We start from the raw sequence: 25,528 nt of genomic DNA, 5'->3' as shown, positions 1-25,528 counted from the left end.
TATGGGGACAGGAAAATGGAGTTGTGGTAGAAGAACAGCCATGATCTTACTCAATAATGGAACAGGCTTGAGAGAGTTCAAAGGTTCAGATGACAGACTGCAGGAACAAAGATTGGGCAAGTTGCAGACATCATCTGACTGCTTTCCAACAGTCTTCAGTTCATTTGCTTTGTCATAATGGGAGCTGGAGTGAAAATCTCTTTTGCACAAATTCAAAATTTAATTTTTATATTGTGACAGTGACTTTGAGGGTCAAACATCTGGAGCAATGTATGTTCTTGTTTAGATTGTCTACATAGAGCCTCATACAAGGCACAAGTCTGCCATGGTGCATAGATATGGCAGGTGGGAGAGAAACTGGACTTCAATGTGACTGGTTCACAGGTTTGAAATGGGGGGGCAGTAATGTCACTGTACTAGTCTTCCCGAGACCCAGGGAACATGAGTCCAAATCCCACCATGGCAGCTTGTTAATTAAATTCAATTAATTCATAAAAAGTCTGGAATTGAAAGCTAGTCTCTGTAATTGTAACCATGAAACTATCGATTGTCGTCTGCGGTAGGTGGTGAGGGAAAAACACACTTGACCTCATCCTCACCAATCTGCCTGCTGCAAATGCATCTGTCCATGACAGCATCGGTAGGAGTGACCACTTCATAGTCCTTGTGGAGACGAAGTCCCGCCTTCGCATTGAGGATACCCTCCATCATCTGTGTGGCACTACCATTTCTAAATGGGATAGATTTTGAACGGATCTAGCAACTCAAGATTGGGCATTCATGAGGTGCTGTGGGCCAGCAGCAGCAGAATTGTACTTGGACACAACCTGTAACCTTATGGACCGGCATATCTCCCACTCTGCCATTACCATCAAGCCAGGGGATCAACCCTGGTTTGATGAAGAGTACAGGAGGGCATGCCAGGAGCAGCACCAGGCATACCAAAAAATGAGGTGCCAACCTGTGAAGCTAAAACATATGACTACTTGCATGCCAAACAGCATAAGCAGCAAGTGATAGACAGGGCTAAGCGATCCCACAACCAATGGATCAGATCTAAGCTCTACAGTCCTGTCACATCCAGTCGTGAATGGTAGTGGACAATTAAACAACTCACTGGAGGAGGAGGCTCCACAAATATCCCCATCCTCAATGATGGAGGAGCCCAGCACATCAGTGCAAAAGATAAGGCTGAAGCATTTGCTACAATCTTCAGCCAGAAGTGCCGAGTGGGTGATCCATCTCGGCCTCCTCTGGAGGTCGCCATCATCACAGATGCCAGGTTTCAGCCAATTCGATTCACTCTACGCGATATCAAGAGAAGGTTGAAGGCACTGGATAGTGTAAAGTTTATGGGGCCCGAAAGTATTCCGGCACTTGTGCTCCAGCACTTGCTGTGCCCCTAGCCAAGCTGTTCCAGTGCAACACTAGCATCTACCCGGCTATGTGGAAAATTGCCCAGGTATGTCCTGTACACAAAAAGCCGGAAAAATCCAACCCAGTCAATTACCGCTTCATCAGTCTACTTTCGATCATCGGTAAATGTAATGGAAGGGGTCATCAACAGTGCTACCAAGTGGCACTTGCTTAGCAATAACTTACTCACTGACACCCAGTTTGGGTTCTGCCAGGGCTACTCAGTTCCTGACCTCATTACAGCCTTGGTTCAAACATGGACAAGAGAGCTAAACTCCCGAGGTGAGGTGAGGTGAGAGTCACTCCTTTGACATCAAGGCAGCATTTGACCGAGTATGGCATCAAGAAGCCCTTGCAAAACTGGAGTCAATGGGAATCAGGGAAAACACTCCCCGACTGGTTGGAGTCATACCTAGCACAAAGGAAGATGGTTGTGGTTGTTGGAGGTCAATCATCTCAGCTCCAGAACGTCACAGCAGGAGTTCCTCGGGGTAGTGTCCTCGGCCCAACCACCTTCAACTGCTTCATCAATGACCTTCCTTCCATCATAAGGTCAGGAGTGGGGATGTTCACTGCACAATATTCAGCACCATTTGCGACTCCTCAGATACTGAAGCAGTCCATGTCCAAATGCAGCAAGACCTGGACAATATCCAGGCTTGGGCTTACAAGTGCCAGGCAATGACCATCTCCAACAAGAGAGAATCCAACCATCTCCCTTTGATGTTTAATGGCATTACCATCACTGAATCCCCCACTATCAACACCCTGGGAGTTATCATTGACCAGAAACTGAACTGGACTAGCCATATAAATATTGTGTCTACAAGAGCAGGTCAGAGGCTAGGATTTGAGCTAGCTCCCACCTGGCTCCCTGAAGCCCATCCGTCAATCTACAGGGCACAAGTCAGGAGTGTGATGGAATACTCTCCACTTGCCTGGATGAGCGCAGCTCCCACAACACTGAAGAAGCTAGATACCACCCTGGACAAAGCAGCCCGCTTGATTGGCACCACATACAAACATTCACTCTCCACCGCCAGTGCACAGTAGCAGCAGTGTGTACCATCTACAAGATGCATTGCAGGAATTCACCAAGGCTCCTTTGACAACATCTTCCAAACCCACAACCATTACCATCTAGAAGGACAAGGGCAGCAGATAGATGGGAACACCAACGCCTGGAAGTTCCACTCCAAGTCACTCACCATCCTGACTTGGAAATATATTGTTGTCCCTTCACTGTCGCTGGATCAAAATCCTGAAACCCCCTCCCTAACAGCACTGTGGGTGTACCTACACCACGTGGACTGCAGCGGTTCATGAAGGCAGCTCACCACCACCTTCTCAAGGGCAACTAAGGATGTGCAATAAATGCTGGCCCAGCCAGCAAAGCCCACATCCCGTGAATTAATTAAAAAAAAGCCTGGTTCACTAATGCCTATGAGGAAGGAAATCTGCTGCCTTTACCTGGCCTGGCCAATGTATGTAACTCAAGACCCAAAGTAATGTGGTTGACTCTTAACTGCCCTGTGAGTAGCCAGCCACTCACTTCAGCGACGCCCAATTCCAGAAAAGAATGCGAATGAAATGGGATCCAAAATTGCGTTGTGACTGTGTCCATTTGATCCAGAGAGCGCCATTATAAGATTGAACCAGGTGATCTTTAGCTGACTAGTCTGAAGCATATAGTTGTAGATTTGGTGAAGTGCATTGGGGTCTAATGCTGATTGTTGGACAATGATATGAAATGGAAAGCAGCCTGCTTCGTGCAGGCTCCGACTCGTGCTGAATCTGTCCCGAGTGCTGTTGCTGAGATACCTGATGAGCGGAATGTAGGTAGTCTGTGTTATGAAACATGGTCCTCTATGCAAGGCATGGCAATTTCCATGGAAATTTTGGGTTTTCTTTCTTTCATGGGATGTGGGCGCCGCTGTCAAGTCCAGCATTGTGTTGCCCATCCCAAATTGTCCTTGAACTGAGTGGCTTGCTAGGCCTTTTCAGAGGGCAGTTAAGAGCCAGCCACAGTTGCTGTGGATCTGGAGCTGAGAACTATGACAGTGCATGTAATGCCATTTGGCAGTCCGGTTCTGCAGTTTGTTAGCTGCCCAAGTTCCCTTCAAGTTTGGCATCTGTGCCCAAAGATGTGTGTTAGTCTAAGCCTTTAAAGTCTGCTCAAACCTTTCTTAACCCTTTTAAAGGTGCATCAATGGGTCAGTGAGTGAGCCCTATTGCAGCAGTAAGAGGCTAATGTTACTGAAATAATCATATCAGGCAAAGCCTAGCATTAATCAGTGTTAGCATGGTTTAATCATAACTATACACTCCTTTCTGGACATGGGGATTCCTGTTAGATGGCGATAGGTAGAGTTGCATCCAGAGGCAACTGTTTGCCCAATCTCTATCGTTGTATTCATTTTTCTTCCTCATTGTGTTTATAAATAGACTTGGTATGTTTAAAGGAGTATTGCTTGGTATGCACATTTGTTGAATGGCTTGTATTTGAGTAGAGTGTTTTAATTTGTGCTCAAGTTAAGAGATAATAGTTCCTGAGAAATGGAACATTGAAGTTAAACTAAAGTAACAAAATCAGGGACAAAGTAAAAGGTAGCCCCTTAAAGGGAAACTGCAAAAGACAAAATTTAAAGTAAACTTAAACATTAAACCAAAATGTGATTTAAGGGGTCAATAAAGCACCCCAGTCCCTGTGGCAAACAAAACAGTAAAAGGCTTTTCAAATAACTGAAAAGGGAGTGCAGCCTATAACACCCTGCATATGCGTGGACCTCGGACTCCACAAGGCCGCAAAAAATGCAGGCATTTTGGAAGTCCGTGAGTGGATACGTCCTGCGATTGTACGGGACTGCTGCGTGCAACACTGTCCACCCGAAGCCCCCGACAGAAAGGGGAAGGACGCCCCCATAGAGGGCCCTCCACTGGGGACCTCCGCCGTTGGGCGGCAACAAGGCGTACCAGGGCGTGTCCAGGTGAGGAGGTGAAGGGTGTGCAGCAGCAGCCCTAAAGGGTATGGAGGCATTTCCACAAGGCAACTCTGGTTGCGGAGGGTTCGGGGCTTGGGGCCAACGTGAAATTCCGTCGGAACGGGTACACGCGAACGGAAAACCACTGCGCACCTGTGTGCGCTCAAGACCATCTATGACGTCGGGGCCAAGCACAACCATTCTGAGCTCATCGATGACATTGTCCATGAGCTGGATGTCCACTGTCGCATGCTGTGCCAACTCCTGCGGAAGCATCCAGCCCACTCCTCCGCCACCCAGTACGTCCCCGATCCTGGTCACCTCAGCAGCCACAGCTCTCCTCTCTGCCAGCCACCGAAAGTGGTGGAGATGCAGATTCCTGAGCAGCGGCTCTCAGATGATAGCCGCTACTCCTGACAGCAGAGAGCTGCGGCGCAAGGCGATCATGTTCCAGACTTTGATCAGGTCCTGGTAAAACACGAGCAACGCCTGCAAGGAGACACGAAGGCCCCTCAGGTCTACAAACAGGAGCTGCACGTCATAATTCAGGCCGTGCACCTGGCGGAAAAAATAGGTTGCCAGGGCACAACGTCTTGGAGGGGGCTTGATGTAAAGGTATCGCTGCAGAGCCTGAAGGCAGAAAGTTGCCACCTGGGTACATAGGCACATCAGCTCCTGACTACCCTCCGTAAGCGGGAGACTCAGAACCTCAGCAGCACTCGACCCCTGTAGGACAGCACACGGAGCAGTCCTGTCCAGTGCTGCAGGCAAGTGGTGACTTTGGCCTCTAGCTCCTGCCAATTCGCCGGCCAGGATTCCTCAGCAGGGCAGAGATGGACTCCCAGGTAGAAGAGGCTGGTCCTGCTCCAGATGAAAGGCCTGAGCTCCTCAGGTAGGGGATCCATCTCCCACTGACCAACCAGGAGTCCGAAACACTTGCCCCAGTTGATCCTGGCAGAGAACGCAGCAGAGTAGATCTCTTGGCACTCGAGCACCCTCTGCAGGTCAGCCAGGTCAGTGAACGTGAGCAGCATGTCATCAGCGTAAGCCGAGAGGACCAGCCCGTGCAGAACCTATCCTGACAACTTACCCCACAAGAGGCACAGGAAAGGCTTCACGCTGATAGAATACAGTTGGCCAGACGCATGCCTGATGCACCCCCTCCCAAAGCGAAGGGGCCCCGTTAACCTTAACTAGACACTCTGAGGCAGCGTACAGAAGTTGGATCCGGGCGACAAAATGTGCCCGGAACCCGAATGCTCGCAGAGTTCCGAATAAATATTCGCGATCCACCCTGTTGAACGCTGCCTCCTGGTCAAGAGACAGGCTTGACAGACCAGTCCTCTGGGACAGATGGATTATGTCCCGGACCAGATGAATGTTACCAAAGGTGGCCCAGCCTGGGACTGTGTAGGACTGGTCAGGGTGTTTGTATATGCGTGGAATAATCCAGAAGGCAGCGAAATGCCACTATACATGACCACATAGGTACATTGCTCATGACTAATGCGAATGCAGTTTCTTACATTAAATCATCCTCATGGGCTGACAAACAAGATAACTATTGATGGTCCTCGTAGAACCTGTGAAGTAAATTGGTATTAATATGACGACCTGTACCGTACTTTTCACATCCTCAGGTTGCCCCTGAAGCACTTACAACCACAAAATACTTTTGCATTGTAGTCATTTGTAACATAAGCTCACACAAACAGCAATGTGATACTGACCAGATAATCTTTAATGACCTTTTAGTGATAATTTTAATAATTTCTGCTCCTGCAACATTACCTCTGGAGTCTCCCAAGGATCTACATTTGTCCCACCTCTATTTCACCTCTACATGCTACCTGTCAGCCAATCCATGCTACCTGTCAGCCAATCATCCGAAAACAGATCAGATTCCGCATGAATGCTGACAACACTCAGCTCTATCTCACCATCAATTCTCTGGACTTTTCCACCGTATCTGATTTGTCACGCTGCTTGTCTGACATCCACTTTCTAGATTAAAGATTTTCAGTAGAAGATATCCAATATTGGATGAGCATACTCTGCTTTTTTTATTCTTCCTGCCAAAGTGAACAACTTCGCGTTTTCCCACATTATACTCCATCTGCCAGATTTTTGCCCACCCACTCAACCTATCTGTCTGCAACTTCCTTATGTCCTCTTCACAAGATACTTTCCTACCTGTCTTTGTGTCATCTGCTTGTCTAAGTCATTGGTATAAACAGTAAAAAGTTGAGGTCCCAGCATAGACCCCTGTGGGACTCTACTCATATCATCCTGCCAATCACAAAAAGACCCCATTTATGCATATTCTGCTTTCTGCCAGCCAGCCAATCTTCTATCCATCCTAATATGTTACCCCCTACACCATGAGCTTTTATTTTCCGCTACAACCTTTGATGTGGCACCTTATCAAATGCCTTCTGGAAATCCAAGTACAGCACATCTACAGGCTCCCCTTTACCCACAGCGCATGTTACTGCTTCAAAAAACTCCAATAAATGAGTTGAACATGATTTCCCTTTCACAAAACCATGCGCTGACTCTTCCCGATTGCTTCGAGTTTCTCTGTGCCCAGCTGTCCTTAATGATCGACTCTAACACTTTCCCCACGACAGATGTCAAGCTAACTGGCCCATAGTTTCCTGTTTTCTGCCTCCCTTCTTGAACTGTATTTGCTACTTTCCAGTCTGATGGAACCTTTCCACAATCGAGCAAATTTTAGAAAATTAACATCAATGCGTCCACTACCTCATTAGCCACCTCTTTTAAGACCCTAGGATGAAGTCAATCAGAACCCAGAGACTTGTCAGCCCGCAGCTCCATCAATTTGCTCAATACCACTTCCCTAGTGATTATAGTTTCACCGAGCTACTCTCTCCCTTACATCTCTTGATGTACAGCTATTACTGGAATGTATTTTGTATCTTTTATCTTCTAAAACGGGAAATGCTGGAAACACTCGGCAGGCCTGGCAGCATGTGTGGAGAAAGAAACAGTTAGCTTAATTACCACTCCCTTTGTCTTGTGACTATGACATCTTTGTTATTTAACCTCTCCTGAGCTCCCACTTCTCCCTGATCTATTTTCCTCCACTTGCTCCTCCCCCTCTTCAGCATAAAACCTATCACATTTCCACCTCTCTTCTGCTCTGAAAAGTAATACAGACTCGATGTGTTAACTTTGCTTCTCTCTCCACAGATGATGCCAGGCCTGGGTTTTTCCAGTATTTCATGTTTTTATTTCAGATTTCTAGCATCCACAGTATTTTGCTTTTATTTATTTCACTATTTCAATGCTCTTCAGGGCAATCTGCCATCTTCTAGTCTACATAACTTGTGCTCAATTAAAACCCTGCCTCACTGTCTAATTCACTCCATATGCAGCAAGACCTGGACAATATCAAGGCTTGCGCTGATAATTGGCAAGTAACATTCATGCCACACAAGTGCCTCGCAATGACCATCTCCCACAAGAGAGAATCCAACCATCATCCCTTGACGTTCAATGGCATTACCATCACTGAATCCCCCACTATCAACAGTGGGGGTTACCATTGACCGGAAACTGAACTGGACTAGCCACGTAAGTACTGTTCCTACAAGAGCAGGTTAGAGGCTAGGAATCCTGCGACGAGTAACTCACCGCCTGACTCCCCGCCTGACTCCCCAAAGCCTGTCCACCATCTACAAGGCACAAGTCAGAAGTGTGATGGAATACTCCCCACTTGCCTGGATGAATGCAGCTCCCAAAACAGAAACTTGACACTGTCCAGGACACAGCAGTCTGCTTGATTGGCACCACATCCACAAACATTCACTGCCTCCGCCACCGATGCACAGTAGCAGCAGTGTGTACCATCTACAAGATACACTGCAGGAATTCACCAAGGCTGCTTAGACAGCACCTTCCAAACCCACGACCAAGACCATCTAGAAGGACAAGGGCAGATAGATGGGAACACCACCACCTGGAAGTTCCCCTCTAAGTCACGCACCATCCTGACTTGGAAATATATCGCTGTTCCTTCACTGTCGCTGGGTCAAAATCCTGGAACTCCCTTTCTAACAGCACTGTGGGTGTACCCACACCACATGGACTGCGGCTCAAGTTTCAAGGTCAAGAAGGCAGCTCATCGCCACCTTCTCGAGGACAATTAGAACGGGCATAAATGTTGGCCCAGCCAGTGACGCCCACATCCCATAAAAGAATAAATAATTTTTTAAAACTCCAAATCTCATTTGCTCATCACCCTGGTACTTGCTGGCCTTTGCTGTCTCCTGGCCCGACACAGCCTCAATTTTAAAATCCTCACCCTTGTCTTCAAATCCCTCCATGGCCTTGCACCCTCCCTACCTCTGGAACCTCCTCTATCCCTGCAAACCTGAGATAACTGCACTCTTTCAATTTTGCCTTCTTGTGCATCTCTGATTTTAATCACTGTATGCAAGCCATGCTTTCAGCTGCCTAAGCCCTAAGCTCTGAAACTCCTTCCCTAAACCACTCCGTCTCTCTACCTCTTTAATGATACTCCTTAAAATCTACCCCTGATCAAGCTATTGGCCATCTGTCCTGAGATCTCGTCCTGTGGCTTGATGTCAAAAATGTTTTTATGTACATTATTTTTATATATGTATGGAAATGATATGTATATAAATGATATTGTTATTGGGACATTTTATTATGTTAAATGTGTTATATAAACATAAGGTGCTTTTGATTAAGGAATAAATATTGGTGAGAACACCGGAGTGGACTCTCTTCTTCCTCAAAATGGTGCCATGGGATCTTTTACATCCATCTGAAAGCACAGACAAGGCCTCTGTTATTGTCTAATCTGAAAGACTGTCAGTAGTGTCTGTCTAATTTGTGGAACTTGAGCCCACAACCTTCTGTCTTTGAGGCGAGAGGACTGCTCACTGAGCTATGACTGACACATGTAGCAATGTTGACAAAGCCATGAGAAGCTAAGCTGTTCATGATGCAAACTGTTGTGGTTTTAATGATATTCCAAAAAAGTCTGGTGCTAACTGTTGAAAGACATTTTCAATTCTAGCAAATGGTGAATAACTTGTCCATAACTCTTGTTACAGTCTGACTTTGTGTGTCCGGGCCAGTCTTTCATTTTTCAAGAACTCATCCATTCAGAGCCGCCAAAATAGCTGGGCCAGGCAAGAAACGACGAAATCCTGAGCCAGACCCCATTAGTGACGCAAGCAAAGCTCCCGTGTTGGCCAAGAAACTGAAAATGGCCAGCATGGCTGAGAACAACAGGAAGAAATTGGGATGGAATCAGGAGGAGGCCACAAACAAGAAGAAACTGAAGGACAAAGTCAACCAAGAGAATAAGGATGGGAAGACTACTGTTGGTAGTGAGCCTAAGAAAGGTAAGGAGGTTTGAATCAGACAGATGGTCCTGTCTGAGTTGGGGGACAGTGGTTTCTCTCAGCGTGCCTTAAGGCCATGGTAGTGGTGATGGGTACTTGGGTGGAGACCTGCAGCTTTTTACGTTTACCTGTTACGTTGGGGTGTTCAAGCTACAGCCCTGGGCCATGTTCAACTTTTATCTATGGCAACCTGTCCATGTAAGTCAGAGTCAGCAATAACTTACATTTATATGGCACCTGTACTATTGCAAAATGAGCAAAGGGGCTTCACAGGAGCATTATCAAACAAAATTCAACTCCAAGCGCAAGGAGAAATTGGGACTGGAGACCAAAAGCTTGATCAGAGGTAGGTTTTAACAAGCATTTTAAAGGAGGAGTGGGAGAGAGAGGTTTAGGGAGTGAATTCCAAAGCTTGGGGCTTCGTCAGCTGAATGACTGCCAATGGCGAACACTTGAAAATTGCGGATGTGCAAGAGGTCAGAATAGGTGGAGCACAGATCACAAAGGATATGGGGATTAGAGAGTTAGGAAGTGGCAAGGCCATGGAATGATTTGAAAACTAAAATTGTAAAATTGGCATTGCCGGACCAAGAGTCAATCTAGGCCAGCGATCTCAGATGGTGAGTTAAATGTGATTTGGTGCGATTTCAAATAAATGCAGCCATCTGTTTATGCCTGCATTTTTAGTTTGCTGGTTTGTTGTCTTTGACTTTAAACTAAACAAATTTACTGTGCTTGAGAAAGTCAAGATGTGCAAATCCTTGCAGCAATTTCTCTTGTGCAGGGTCTGGAATTTGTTTGTTTTTGGAAGTTTCTGACCTCGAGTCAAAAGTGATTAAGTTAGACTCTTTCTGGATCATTAGTCAGGATTCTTTAACCAGATACAACATCATATATTTCAAAGTTATTCATTGTGGGTTGAAGAGAAAAAATCTTGTTCTGTTTTTGAGAAATTGTAAGATATGATATTAATGCAAGGTCTCTTCGTTTTTTGAATAGTGAAAGCGAATAGTTTTACTGGTATTGTAGTATTGAGGTGATTAAATTACGTAATATGACACGGGATAAATGGCATAGGCCGATGTTTATGCTTCACTGGAGCCGGATCCTGTCTTTTCTCATCCAAATCTGACATTGTAACCATCTATTCCCTTCTCCCTCAAATGCTTGTTCAGCTTCCCCTTAAATACAAAGAAGAGTCATATGGACCCGAAACATTAACTCTCTTTCTCTCTCCACAGATGCTGCCAGATCTGCTGAGTTTTTCCAGCACTTGCTTTTATTTCACTTCCCACCTGGTTTTGTGTCATCTTGGAAATGTTACATTTGGCCCCCACACCCAAGTCATTGATGTGGATTGTGAAATGCTTGGGCCCGAGCACTGATGCTTGCGGCACCCGACTAGTCACAGCCTGCCAACCTGCCAACTCTTCCCCACGAGGAAACATTCTCTGTGTGCTACTCTATTAAAATCTTTCATAATTTTCAAGATCTCTATTAGATCACCCCTCAGCCTTTTTTCAAGCGAGCTGAGAACCAGCTTGTCAATCCTTTCTTGATATGTATTCCTAAGCATTTCTGGTATCATCTCTATATCCGTTTTATAATATGATGACCAGAAATGCATGCAATACTCTGGTCTAACCAAGGTTCAGTTCAGGTTTAGCATAACTTCCCTACCTATTGATTCTATCCCTCTAGAAATAAAGCATACTCTTTTGTTTGTTTTTTTATGGCCTTGCTAACCTGTGGAGTAACTTTGTGATTGATATGTTTGTACTCCCAGAACTTTTTGTTTGTTTACCACACCCAGACTCTCGCCCTCTTGTGTAATAAGTGACCTCCTTTATTGTGTCATTATAAATACTGGGGAACCAGGTTGATCACAGTTCGTGCGACTGACCCACCACTCCTGCTCCACCCCCCTCATGGGAGCAGGGGAGAAAGATTGGAACAACAGACATCAGTGTTTTCTGGTGCCTACCTGTGGCCTTTTGCACAGCTGACAGTGGCCAAGGAGCAGGGTTGCAGAACACTCAACTTTCTTGATTCTCAAGAAATTGAAGTTTTTTTTTCTCCTCTCTCTAAGGTGCTCTCCCCCCCCCCCCCCCCCCCCACCCCTTGCATTAGCATTGCACAGGTGATCACTCCTTGGCACCTGAGCCCTCTTCACGTGTTGCACTGGTGGGTGTCGGGGGTGGGGGGGGGGGGGGGGGGGCGGGGGGGAGGGGGGCTATTGCGCTCCAGCCATTCCTGTGCTCAATATGCCCCACGTACAAGTTCAGCCACTGACATGCTGTGATCAAGTGGAAAATGCAAACTTTTTGAATCTTTCAGTTGACTGGGGGAGAAGGAAAAATTGTACCTTTTGAACCTACCTGATCTACTGAATCTGTTTCTGTATATTCTAATTGTTAGATTTGCCAAGCAATGAGGATGCATTGCGAGGGATAGACAGTGATGGTAAGTCTTGGAGCTTGCCTGTGTTCTAACTGTTCTGTAGCTGATTGTATTTAGTAGCAGGAGTTTGGAACTGCAGTAAGTGCTTCCCATTTCTGGCCTGAATGCCTCTTGCTTTCTGTAACCCAAATGCATCAAGTTGCTTCAAGGCACATTATGTAACTATTTAAATGCAACTTTAACAGAGAACAAGCAGTGGACTAGTTTGGGATGGGGAGATTGGTACCAGGATTTTGGCGAAGTATGACAGGACTTCAAATTCATGAGCAAGAACTCTTTAAAAAGTACTCAGCTGTGCATTTGTAGATTCCACGCTTCCAAACTGGATTGTGTCTTGGGGGAGTGTTTTGAGCTGTCTGCAACTGTGAAGTCCTGGCTGTTTTAGGCCAGTCCCCCTTATGCTAGGGGCAGTTTGAGGTGACAAACCAGACTATTGTACAGCAGAACAGATTACCTAAATGCCTCTTTCTTTCTCGAGTATTAATGCTAATAGGTCTTTGACCTAACTAAACTCATAAATAGTTAAACATTACCTCTTTGCTTTTGCATGCTGTGCCTCTAGATGCAACTAAGAGCTCTTCATCTTTATTTGTATGATCTAGTCAAATTTGTGCACTTTATAATGGCATGTGTGCCCGCACACCAACCCTCACGTGCTCCGTTTAAAATCTTAATATTTAAGATGTAATTCTGTTCCCTGGTCTTTTTCAGAAAATTCATTCAGTGGTGTCCGAAGTACGTTCCGTTTAGGTTCTGCACTGTGTATGGGAATGCCAGAGAGCGGCTGTTTTGTTTTCTTTTATTCATTCGCTGGATGTGGGCTACACTGGCAGGGCCAGCACTTAATGCCCATTCCTAGTTGCCCATGAGAAGGTGGTGGTTAGCTGCCTTCTTGAACCGCTACAGTCCATGTGGTGAAGGCAGATCCACAGTGCTGTTAGGGAGGGAGTTCTAGGATTTTGACCCCATGACAGTGAAGGGACAGCGATATATTTCCAAGTCAGGATGGTGAGTGACTTGGAGGTCAACTTCCAGATGGTGCTGTTCCCATCTATTTGCTGCCTATGTCCTTCTAGATGGTAGTAGTCATGGGTTTGGAAGGTGCTGTCTAAGAAGCTTTGGTGAACTTGGGTTTGGTGCAGTGCGTCTTCTAGATGGTACACACTGCTGCTACTATGCATCGGTGGTGGAGGGAGTGAATGTTTGTGGATGTGGTGCCAATCAAGCGGGCTGCTTTGTCCTGGATGTTGTCAAGCTTCTTGAGTGTTGTTGCAACTGCACTCATCCAGGCAAGTGGGGGGTATTCCATCACACTCCTGACTTGTGCCTTGTAGATGGTGGACAGGCTTTGGGGAGTCAGGAGGTGAGTTACCCGTCGCAGGATTCCTAGCCTCTGACCTCCTCTTGTAGTCACAGTATTTATATGGCTAGTTCAGTTCAGTTTCTGGTCAATGGTAACCCCAGGATGTTGATATTGGGGATGTTCAGTGATGGCAATGTCATTAAATGTCAAGGGGTGATGGTTGGATTCTCTCTTGTGGGAGATAGTCATTGCCGGGCACTTGTGTGGCGCAAATGTTATTTGTCAGCCCAAACCTGGTCTTGCTGCATTTGGACATGGATTGCTTCAGTATCTGATGAGTCGTGAATGGTGCTGAACATTGTGCAATCATCAACAAATATCCCCACTTCTGACCTTATGATGGAAGGAAGGTCATTGATAAAGTAGCTGAAGACACTATCCCAAGGAACTCCTGCAGCGATGTCCTGGAGCCGAGATGACTGACCTCCAACAACCACAACAATCTTCCTTTGTGGAAGGTACAACTCCAACCAGTGGAGAGTCTTCCCCCTGATTCCCATTGACTCCAGTTTTGCTAGGGCTCCTTGATGCCACACTCGGTCAAATGCTGCCTTGATGTCCAGGGCAGTCACACTCATGTCACCTCAGGAGTTCAACTCTTTTGTCCATGTTTGAACCAAGGCTGTCATGAGGTCAGGAGCTGAGTGGCCCTGGTGGCACCCAGACTGGGCGTCAGTAAGCAGGTTATTGTGAAGCAAGTGCCGTTAATAGCACTATTGATGACCCCTTCCATTACTTTACTGATGATTGAGAGTAGATGGATAAGCGGTAATTGGCTGGGTTGAATTTGTCCTGCTTTTTGTGTATAGGACATACCTGGACAATTTCCCACATAGCTGGGTAGATGTCAGTTTGTAGCTGTACACGAACAGTTTGGCTAGGGGTGTGACAAGTTATGGAGCACAAGTCTTCAGTACTATTGCCAGAATGTTGCTAGGCCCCACAACGCTTGCACTATCTGCCATTTCTTGATATCAATTGGAGTGAATCGAATTGACTGAAGGCTGGGGACCTCTGGAGGAGGCCGAGATGGATCATCCACTTGGCACTTCTGGCTGAAGATTGTAGCAAATGCTTCAGCGTTATCTTTTGCACTGATGTGCTGGGCTTCTCCGTCATTGAGGATGGGGACATTCGTGGAGCCTCCTCCTCCAGTGAGTTGTTTAATTGTCCACCATTCACAACTGGATGTGGCAGGACTGCAGAGCTTAGATCTGACCCGTTGGTTGTGGTATCGCTTAGCTCTGCTATTGCTTGCTGCTTATGCTGTTTGGCACGCAAGTAGTCCTGTGCTATAGCTTCACCAGGTTGACGCCTCATTTTTAGGTATGCCTGGTGCTGCTCCTGGCATGCCCTCCTGCACTCTTCATTGAACCAGGGTTGATCCCCTGGCTTGGTGGCAATGGTAGAGTGGGGGATATGCGGGCCATGAGGTTACAGATTTTGTTTGAGTGCAATTTTGCTGATGGCCCACAGCACCTCATGGATGCTCAGTCTTGAGTTGCTAGATCTGTTTGAAATCTATCCCATTTAGCACAGTAGTCGTGCCACACAACACGATGGATGGTATCCTCAATGTGAAGGTGGGACTTCATCTCTAGAACGACTGTGCAGTGGTCACTCCTGCTGGTACTGTCATGGACAGATGCATCTGTGGCAGGCAGGTTGGTATGTTTTTCCCTCTTGTTGGTTCCCTCACCACCTGCCGCAGCTAGTTATTTTAGGACTCGACCAGCTTGGTCAGTAGTGGTGCTACTGAGCTACTCTTGGTAATGGACATTGAAGTCCCCCACACATACATTCTGTGTCCTTGCCACCCTCAGTGCTTCCTCCAAGTGGTGTTCAACATGGAGGAGCACTGATTCATCAACTGAGGGAGGGTGGTATGTGGTATTCAGCAGGAGGTTTCCTTGTCCATGATACTTCATGGGATGTGGAGTCGATGTTGAGGACTCCCAGAGCAATCCCCTTCTGACTGTAAAGCACTGTGCCACCACCTCTGCTGGGTCTGCCCTGTCCCAATGACAGGACATACTCCGAGGTGGTGATGGTGGTATCTGGGACATTATCTGTAAGGTATGATTCCGTGAGGAGGACAATGTCAGGCTGTTGCTTGGCTAGTCTGAGATAGCTCTCCCAAATTTGGCACTAGCCCCCTGATATTAGTAAGGAGGACTTTGCAGGGCCGACAGGTTTGTCATTGTCGTTTTTTTTTATTATTCAATAATGGGATCTGGGCATCACTGGCTGGGCAAACCCTAATTACCCTCGTTCAGAGGACATTTAAGAGTCAACCACTTTGCTATGGGTCTGGAGTCACATGTAGGGTAGGCCAGACCAGGTAAGGACGGCAAATTTTCTTCCGCTAAAAGATGTTTACAACAACCGACAATGGTTTCATGGTCATCAGACTTTTAATTCCAGATTTTTAATTAATTCAAATTCTACTCAGCATTTGCCGTGGCAGGATTCAAACCCAGAGCATTGCTCTGCGTCTCTGGGTTACAAGTCCAACGACAGTACCACTACAAAAACAGAATTACCTGGAAAAACTCAGCAGGTCTGGCAGCATCGGTGGAGAAGAAAAGAGTCGACGTTTCGAGTCCTCACGACCCTTCAACAGAACTGAGTATAGTTAGGAGAGGGGTGAAATATAAGCTGGTTTAAGGTGGGTGGGGGGAGAGAGAAGTAGAGGGGGGGGTGTGGTTGTAGAGACAAGCAAGTAGTGATAGGAGCAGATAATCAAAAGATGTCACAGACAAAAGGATCAAATAGGTGTTGAAGGTGGTGATATTATCTAAGAAAATGTGCTAATTAAGAATGGATGGCAGGATACTCAAGGTACAGCTCTAGTAGGGGTGGGGTGGAAAGACTGACAAGGTATTAGTTGTAGATTTAAAAATAATGGAAATAGGTGGGAAAAGAAAAATCTATATAAATTATTGAAAAAAACAAAAGGGAGGGGGAAGAAACGGGGTGGGGATGGGGGGAGGGAGTTTAAGATCTAAAGTTGTTGAATTCAATATTCAGCCCGGAAGGCTGTAAAGTGCCTAGTCGGAAGATGAGGTGCTGTTCCTCCAGTTTGCGTTGGGCTTCACTGGAACAATGCAGCAAGCCAAGGACAGACATGTGGGCAAGAGAGCAGGGTGGAGTGTTAAAATGGCAAGCGACAGGGAGGTTTGGGTCTTTCTTGCGGACAGACCGCAGGTGTTCTGCAAAGCGGTCGCCCAGCTTGCGTTTGGTCTCTCCAATGTAGAGAAGACCCCATTGGGAGCAACGAATGCAGTAGACTAAGTTAGGGGAAATGCAAGTGAAATGCTGCTTCACTTGAAAGGAGTGTTTGGGCCCTTGGACGGTGAGGAGAGAGGAAGTGAAGAGGCAGGTGTTGCATCTTCTGCGTGGGCATGGGGAGGTGCCATAGGTGGGGGTTGAGGAGTAGGGGGTGATGGAGGAGTGGACCAGGGTGTCCCGGAGGGAACGATCCCGACAGAACCACTACGCCACTGCCTCCCCCTGTTCAACTGAGCCAAGGAACTGTTAGTTTTTATCTGGGTACTCAGTATGGTTTGAAGCAGGAGGGCCAGGCCTCAGGATCCACTTCCACCCTGTTTGTTGTATTGAAATCCCCCAGTAGGTAAAGGTATTCACTCTTGGGGTTTTACAAGAACGCAAGATAGGAGCAGGAGTAGACCATATGACCCATTGAGCCTGCTCCATCATTCAATACGACCATGGTTGATCTTGAGCTTCAACTCCACTTTCTTGCGTGTTCCCCATATCCCTTGATTCCCTGAGAGATCAAAAATCTGTCTATTCCAGCCTCGTTAGTAGAGCAGAGCATTGGAGCATAGATACTCATGAGGTTAACTGGCCTTGTTTGAGTTGAAAGCTGGATGGAGAGAAAACGTTCTGAACCATTTGTGGTGGGTTTTATCATTGAGAGGAGTGAGTTCCTTACAATGAGGCCTGCACCTTTTTCTCACATTTTTCCTCTGAACTCTCCCCCTGCCAGATGAATGTAATGTTTTTCTTTCAGTGATCTGTTCATTCCAAAGCTGGTCTCTTGTAGGGAAGCTATGTTCAGCTCAATGCTCAGCCTATCAAGATAAATGTTGATCACAGCTGTCTTGCACATGTTATCGACCAGCTGCAAGGTTGTCTGTCAATCCTGTGCATGAGGTCCTAATGTTTCAGTCTGCCAGTTGAAGAGCTGGCATCTTTTGTTTGGTTTGTTTACCTGGTGTGATGGATTCCGTCTATTTGTCCAAGCTCCAAGCACACATTGAAGCAGATGGACCATGGGCAGGTAGACCTTACTCATTGGGAGCTGCCTGACTTGCGTTGGGTGGCAGTTGACCAGTCGAACACTATTGCCCCTCCCACCATCAGAGACAGCCCATAGCACACATTCTCTACGCCAGTCGAATTGGGATTATCACTCATAACTGCTGTCTCCCATGTGTTAACGCTACACAGCGATACAGGAATATCCTCTCCAGGGCACAAGCCTGGGCAAAATGGATGCCCAAAAGTCAGGGTCCCCCTCTCAAACTCTCTGGTTGAATCCAAAGGAATGCAAAGTACTATGTTTGGCAACAGCTTGTTTGCAGGAGTTGCCAGAAAATTATTTATTTAGACATCAGTCGACCTTTGGGCTCTAGTCCAGATTTTCGTCAGGGTTTACTCCCTTAGTCCTCAAATTCTCCTGAGGTATCCACAAGACGGTGGCACTATTGCCCCATAGCTGGGAGTTTGGTTTGTGAGTGCCAAGGCATGTCCACATGCCTGTGAGTCTGCATGCTGCATGCCTGGAGGGGCCAAACCTCCTCTGAGTTCCTCTGAAATTTTAACCTGTGGCCATGAGGGGCCCAGTTTCCATATGTCACCATGAAGAGGCACAGCTGAGGATTTGCTAATAGAGGGGCTATGTACTGATGGGGAGAAGCTGGTATATTTGGCTCTTTTTCACATTGCTGCTAACCAGCAGTGTAGGCTGAAAATGACAAGCACACAAGTGGAAAGCATGCTAGCTCTCTTCACCCACACACTCGACGCATCACATCGACCTGTTGGACACACTAAAACCACTTAGGAGTCAAGCTATCACCTCGCTCCGAACATTATGCACTTATGCTCGAACAATCGCCCTCAACCGTCACATTAATGGCAAGTAGTACTATTAAGCCATTGTTTATGTTGTATATGTGTATTATAATTTGCACACTTTGTACGAAGCTTGGGCATTAAGGCAGTTACAATATTAAATTGCTATGTGTGTAGAGGGATGGGGGCAGCTGCTAGATTTAGAAATGAATTCACAGTAGAGATAAAGTTTCGGAATTTCTATCGTAGAATGTTGGAGAGGGGTTGTGTCAGTATGAAAATATAAAGATGGTAGTTTCTTATTGCTGTCACTTTCCTACAAAGTACTTGTTTCAATTTGTGATAGTTTTTAAGATAGGAATTATCTGACCGTGGAGGAGCCAGACTACCTGATATCCTCCTCTGCTTGCTGACCTGCAGGTGTTTTACTCCACATGGTATAAAATCAGATGAGCCTCACAACTCTGCAGTCATGTGTGATGCACAAGTAACATTTTTGAGTTTGAAAACACTGGGTTGTTGCTGCTTCTGTTAGGTTGACTGGCCCCATTCTCTGGGATAGAGAATGCCAAAGATTCACCACCCCCTGTGTGAAGAAATCCCCAACACAGTCCTAAATGGTCAACCACTTATTCTGAGATGTGTCCCCTGATTCTAGAACCCCTAACCATGGGAAACATCCTTCGTACATCTACCTTTTTGAGCTCTGTAAGAATTTGAAAGCTTCAATGAGATTACCTCTCGTTCTGCTAAACTCCAGAGAATACAGGCACAGTCTCCTCGATCTCTTCTCATCAGACAATCTTGCCACCCCAGTAATCAGTCTGGTGAACCTTTGTTCCACTCCCTTTATGGCAAGTATATCCTTCCTTAGGTAAGGAGACCAAAACCCCACAAACTACTCCAGGTGTGGTCTAACCAAGGCTCTATACAACTGCAGCATCACTTCTTTACTCCTGTATTCAAATCATCTTTCAATAAACATTAACATACTTTCATCTTCCTAATTGCATGTTGCACCTGCATGTTAGCTTTCATTGACTCATGAACAAGGGCATCCAGGTCCCATTGGAAATAAACACTCCCCAATCTCTATTTAAGAAATACTCTGCATTTCTGATTTTCCTCCCAAATTGCATAACTTTGGACTTGCAATTGCAGTGGATTGGAAAAATGCTAATATAACGCCCTTATTCAAAAAGTGGGGGGAGGCAGAGAGTAGGAAACTATAGACCAGTTAGTTTAACATCTGTCGTTGGGAAATTGTTGGAATCCATTATTAAGGAAGTAGTAATGGGGCATTTGGAAAGTCAAAATGCAATCCATCAGAGTCAGCATGGATTTATGAAGAGTAAGTCGTGTTTGACTAATTTGCTAGAGTTCTTTGAAGATGTGACAAGCAAAGTGGATAATGGGGATCCTGTAGATGTAGTATATTTGGACTTCCAGAAGGCCTTTGATAAGGTGCCGCACAAAAGATTAATACACAAGATAAGATCACACGAAGTTAGGGGTAATATATTAGCTTGGATAGAGGATTGGCTGACCAACAGAAAGCAGAGAGTCGGGATAAGTGGGTGGTCTTCTGGATGGCAAGCTGTAACTAGTGGGGTGCCACTGGGTTCGGTCCTTGGGCCCCAACTATTTACAATCTATATTAATGACTTGGATTCAGGGATAGAAGGCAATATAGCTAAATTTGCAGATGACACCAAAATAGATGGGAAAGTAAGTTGCAATGAAGAAATAAGAAATTTACAAATGGATATGGACAGGTTAGGTGAATGGGCTAAAATTTGGCAGATGGAGTTTAACGTGGATAAGTGTGAGGTTATCCATTTTGGTCGGAAGAATAAAAAGGCGACATTATTTAAATGGAGCGAAACTTCAGAATGCTTCAGTGTAGAGGGATCTGGGTGTCCTCGTGCATTAATCGCTGAAAGCCAGTATGCAGGTAATAAGGAAGGCAAATGGAATTTTGGCATTTATTGCTAAAGGACTAGAGTATAAAAATAGGGAAGTGTTGTTGCAACTGTACAAGGCATTGGTGAGACTGCACCTGGAGTACTGTGCAGAGTTTTGGTCCCCTTACTTGAGGAAGTTGCGTTGGAGGTGGTTCAGAGGAGGTTCACTAGATTAATTCCAGAGATGCGGGGCTTGTTTTATGAGGAGAGATTGAGCAGTTTAGGCCTATACTGGCTAGAGTTTAGAAGGATGAGAGGAGATCTAATTGAGGTACATAAGATGCTAAAGGGGATAGACAAAGTAGACGTGGAGCGGATGTTTCCCCTTGTGGGGCATTCTAGAACGAGGCCATAGTTTTAGGCTAAGGGGTGGTAGATTTAAATTAGATGAGGAGGAATTACTTTTCTCAAAGGGTCGTGAATCTGTGGAATTCACTACCTCAGAGTGCAGTGGATGCCAGGACACTGAATAAATTTGAGGAGGTAGACAGATTTTTAATTAGTAACGGGTTGAAAGGTTCTGGGGAGAGGGCGGGAAATTGGAGTTGAGGCTGAAATGAGATCAGCCATGATCGTAATGAATGGCGGGGCAGGCTCGAGGGGCTGAATTGCCTACTCCTGCCTCTAGTTATGTTTGTTCTTATATTCACACTTTTCCTTGCCCAAAGTGGATCCCTTAAAGAGAAACATTACACCTTCCTCTGGCGGGAAAACTTGAGGCACCACATGAGCATAGTGGTTTTCACAGTAAAAAAACATGCTACTTGCAAGCTTTGAACTCCTGCATAAGGCTCAGCGAGACTTCTTACTCGTCACATCACCATCTACAAGATGCACTGCAGGAATTCACCAAGGCTCTTTTGACAACATCTTCCAAACCCACAACCACTACCATCTAGAAGGACAAAGGCAGCAGATAGATGGGAACACCACCACCTGGAAGTTCCCCTCCAAGTCACTCACCATCCTGACTTGAAAATATATCGCCGTTCCTTCACCATCACTTGGGTCAAAATCCTGGAACTCCCTTCCTAACAGCACTGTGGGTGTACCTATACCACAGGGACTGCAGCGGTTCAAGAAGGCAGCTCACCACCACCTTCTCAAGGGCAGCTAGGGACGGGCAATAAATGCTGGCCCAGCCAGCGAAGCCCACATCCCATGAATGAATGAAAAAAACACTCAGGCCCAGTTAATGTTGTGCATCTATATTCCAGCACTCACCCCCACCCCAGATGTTAAGGATTAGTTCTATGAGGCACTTGACACTATCAGCAGAATTCCCAGCACTGAGGGACTGTACCTTCTGGGGGACCTCAATGCAAGGGTGGGCACTGACTACGCAGCTTGGCCAATGTGCATAGGACACTGGAGAGTCTGCATGATGAATGAAAATGGACAGAGGCTGCTGGAGCTGTGCTGTTACCATGGGGTGAAAGCAAAATACAACAGGTGCTGGAAATCTGAAATAAAACCAGATGCTGGAAAAAATGCAGCAGGTCTGGCAGCACCTGTGGAGAGAGAAGCAGAGTTAACATTTCGAGTCTGTATGACCTACAAAGCCCTCCAAAATGGAGATGGCAGTGTGATTTGAAAACACAATTACCAGGTTGCCACACTGCAAATGACCTGGGCAAGGTATTGACACAGGATGCATCAGCTTTGTAGAAAAGTCATACGGACTCATTGTTAACTGTTTCTCTCCCTACAGTTGCTGCTAGACCTGCTGAGTTTTTCCAGCATTTTCTGTTTTTATTTCCGTTACCATAGGATCCGTGTGGTGAGCAGCTACTTCCAAACCAAGCCGTGCCACAAGATGTCCTGGAGACATTTGAGATCACACCACCGGCACCAGCTAGATCTCGTTATCACCAGGCATACCACCCTCAAGAGTGTCCTCATCACTGATCGCAGCACTGACTGTGACACTGACGACTCCCTGGTGTGCAGCAAGGTCCAAAGTCAGCTGGCAGATTGACAGTTGACACGATTCTCTTACTTCACTGGTTAAGGGAGAAGTGCTGCGAACATTGCAGACCACTTTATTTCCTTCATAAACTCACCAAGGCCTTCAACCTTGACAGTAGAGATGGGAAATGGGCTGCCTGCCTGGACTCTGGGCGTCATTTCTTCTTTCCACGAGAACATGCACAGCTTTGGTTGCAATGGAGCATCAATGGAGGCTTTCAAGATGAGCAGCGTGGTAAACCAGGGCCGTGTCCTGGCGCTAACTCTTTGGTACAATTTCCTCCAAGCTGCTGTTTTACACTTGGCGATTCGAATGAGGGTGTCTGCCTGAATGCTGGAGCTGACAGCAGCAAGCTGTTTAACTTGGCAAGACTGGTCCTGGCATGCAAAATGCCCTTGTTCATGAGTTGCTGTTTGACACCATGCTGGCATCCCATACTGAAAGTTCACTTGCAACAGCTTGTAGATCAGTTCTTCCAGGTCTGCAAGGAGTTTGGATTGACGGTCAGCATCAGGTAGACTGAAGTTATGCGCCAGCACATAGAGACTCCATTTTCCATCAACATTGACAACTTCACTCTGGAAGTCATCGACAGCTTAACATGCCTTGGATCAATAATTACTAGCAACCTGTCCCTTAATCTAAATGGTGAGATTGCAGAGCTTTGAGATGCAGAGGGACCTGGGTGCCTTAGTGCATCAATCGCAAAAGGCTAATATGCAGGTACAGCAAGTAATTAGGAAAGCTAATGGAATGTTATCGTTTATTGAGAAGAATTAAATACAAAAGTAGGGAGATATGCTTCAGTTATACAGAGCACTAGTGAGTAGTGGAGTACTCTGTACCGTGTTGGTCTCCTTATTTAAGGAAGGATGTAAGTGTGTTGAAAGCAGTTCAGAGAAGGCTTTCCAGACTAATACCTAGAATGGGCAGGTTGTCTTATGAGGAAAGGTTGGACAGATGAGGCTTGTATCTGCTGGAGTTTAGAAGAGTAAGAGGCGACTTGATTGAAACATACAAGATCCTGAGGGGTCTGGTCAGGGTGGACGTGAAGAAGACGTTTCATCTTGTGGGAGAATCTAGAACTAAGGGTCACTGTTTAAAAATAAGAGGTCACTGATTTAAAACTCAGATGAGGAGAAATTTTTTTCTGAGGGACGTGAGTCTTTGGAACTCTCCCCCTCAAAAGGGGCTTGAAATCAGAGCCTTTGAATATTTTTAAGTCAGAGCTAGATAGTTTCTTGATAAGCAAGGTAAGAAAGGTTATCAGGTGGTAGGTGGGAATGTGGAGTTAAGGTTATAATCAGATCAGCCATGATCTTATTGAATGGTGGAGCAGGCCCAAGAGGCCAAATGGCCCACCCCTTCTTCGTATGTTAGTAAACTCAAAATAACTTGTGTGATAGCCTCTTCAGTTATACGGTAATTTCAAGCTGATTCCTAACTACATACTATTCTTGACAGATGTCAGCATTGGCATTGTAACTGGCGCAGGCTGCTTTTATTTTGCCAGGTTTCGGAGAAATTGTTGCTTTTGTTAGTAATCGCACTCGGGGAACCCCTACCCTTAGGAAAATAAAGCAGACTTTCACTGGAATTGACAATGTTCTCACGTGAAATTTTGTACTCCAAATGCTAATTGATAACATTTATCCTAATTCTAATTACAGTTATCTGCCAGTTAATTCTAGTTTGAGTAGTAGCAGCTAAATGGTCGGCTCTGCTGTTAACCGCACCCATGGTTTGGCTGCATTCTAGGGATGCGGTGCTGTAAAGTGCTCGTGGCTATTTGAGGATCCTTGCTGTGTTCAAATTAGTTGCGTATTTCCTACATTACAACAGTCACTAAAGGTCCACGGCATTTTATTAGCTGTAAAGTGCTTTGGGACATAGTGAGGTCATGTAAGGAACATGGAAATAGAAGGAAGCCATTCAAGCCCTTGCACAGAGCATCGCTGATCTGTATCTTAACTCCATTCGCCCACCTTGGCTCCATGTTTTTATAACCTAGGCTAGCAAAAAACCTATTACTCAAAGATTTAAAATATTAATTGTGCGAGCATCTACTGGTTTTTATAGTAGTGTTCCACACTTCCATTGTCCTATGCGTGAAAAAGTGTTTCCTACCTCCCCTCCTGGACAGCTTGGCCCTGATTTGAGGGTTGTGGGATAATTGAGTTCTTTTTTTTTTAGGATTTTGAAAGGAATTGATAAAAATTTCACCATTGAGGGAGTGTAGGATAGTGGCCTGTACCCTGCGACTCCAGAACCATATTGCACCTCTTTAACATCTCGTTTGCAGCTTCCAACCTTTTCCAGTTGGATCACACTAACATGAAAAAAGCCAAAAAAGTTAAGTCGAGAAAAGTAAGGGCTGTGTTTTTATTGTGGAGAAAGAAGACTAACTGTTATGCTGCACTTTATGGTTTCAAGTGATGATATTAATGAAAAACATCATACTGTGAATAAACCTGTTTTGAGTGGAAAGATACCCCAGAGCTGTAGATAATAGTTTAAGGCTCAGGTTTTATGGGTGTGGCCATTATTGTTTCTAATATAGCTGACATAATTATTCTGGATATGCTATTAGATATTTTTAATCATGGGAAACTGAAAAAGATGTCTAAATTCCACAAATCCTATATTTTTAAAAGATTTTACTGACAATTATAGTCAAAAACGGCGCTAATTCTGTGTAATTTTGTTTTTCTATCGGTATGTAAATTCAAAAGGTGTGGAATCTGGTTGACTGAGAGTCATGATCCTTCCTTATCATATCTTGATCTTTATGAAACTCACTGAACTCAGGCAGCTAAACACACAGCTTATCCTTTTAACTAAATATTAAACCTAACCTAACCTCTGAAACAAGC

At 45.6% G+C, this 25,528-nt stretch overlaps 1 protein-coding gene across 8 annotated transcripts in view; it reads left to right on the top strand.

Annotated features, from left to right (window-relative positions):
* Nucleotides 1–25,528, top strand: part of usp19 (ubiquitin specific peptidase 19) — a 148,465-nt gene that overhangs the window by 4,824 nt on the left and 118,113 nt on the right. For 5 of the 8 annotated variants that reach the window (XM_078543079.1, XM_078543078.1, XM_078543075.1 and 2 more), the window contains exons 3-4: nucleotides 9,503–9,796; nucleotides 12,215–12,259. The exons of 1 other annotated variant lie outside the window; for it this stretch is intronic. In XM_078543079.1, the coding sequence (XP_078399205.1) occupies nucleotides 9,658–9,796; nucleotides 12,215–12,259 (184 nt within the window). In that variant the 5' untranslated portion in view covers nucleotides 9,503–9,657. The remainder of the gene's footprint in view (nucleotides 1–9,502; nucleotides 9,797–12,214; nucleotides 12,260–25,528) is intronic. 2 more of the 8 variants (XM_078543076.1, XM_078543077.1) reach the window with 1 other exon arrangement.

Source organism: Cetorhinus maximus, chromosome 6 (assembly GCF_964194155.1).
Source record: "Cetorhinus maximus chromosome 6, sCetMax3.hap1.1, whole genome shotgun sequence".
Lineage (NCBI taxonomy): Eukaryota > Metazoa > Chordata > Chondrichthyes > Lamniformes > Cetorhinidae > Cetorhinus > Cetorhinus maximus.
The sequence above is the reverse complement of the archived record's forward strand: the minus strand, read 5'-3'. Positions and strand labels throughout refer to the sequence as shown.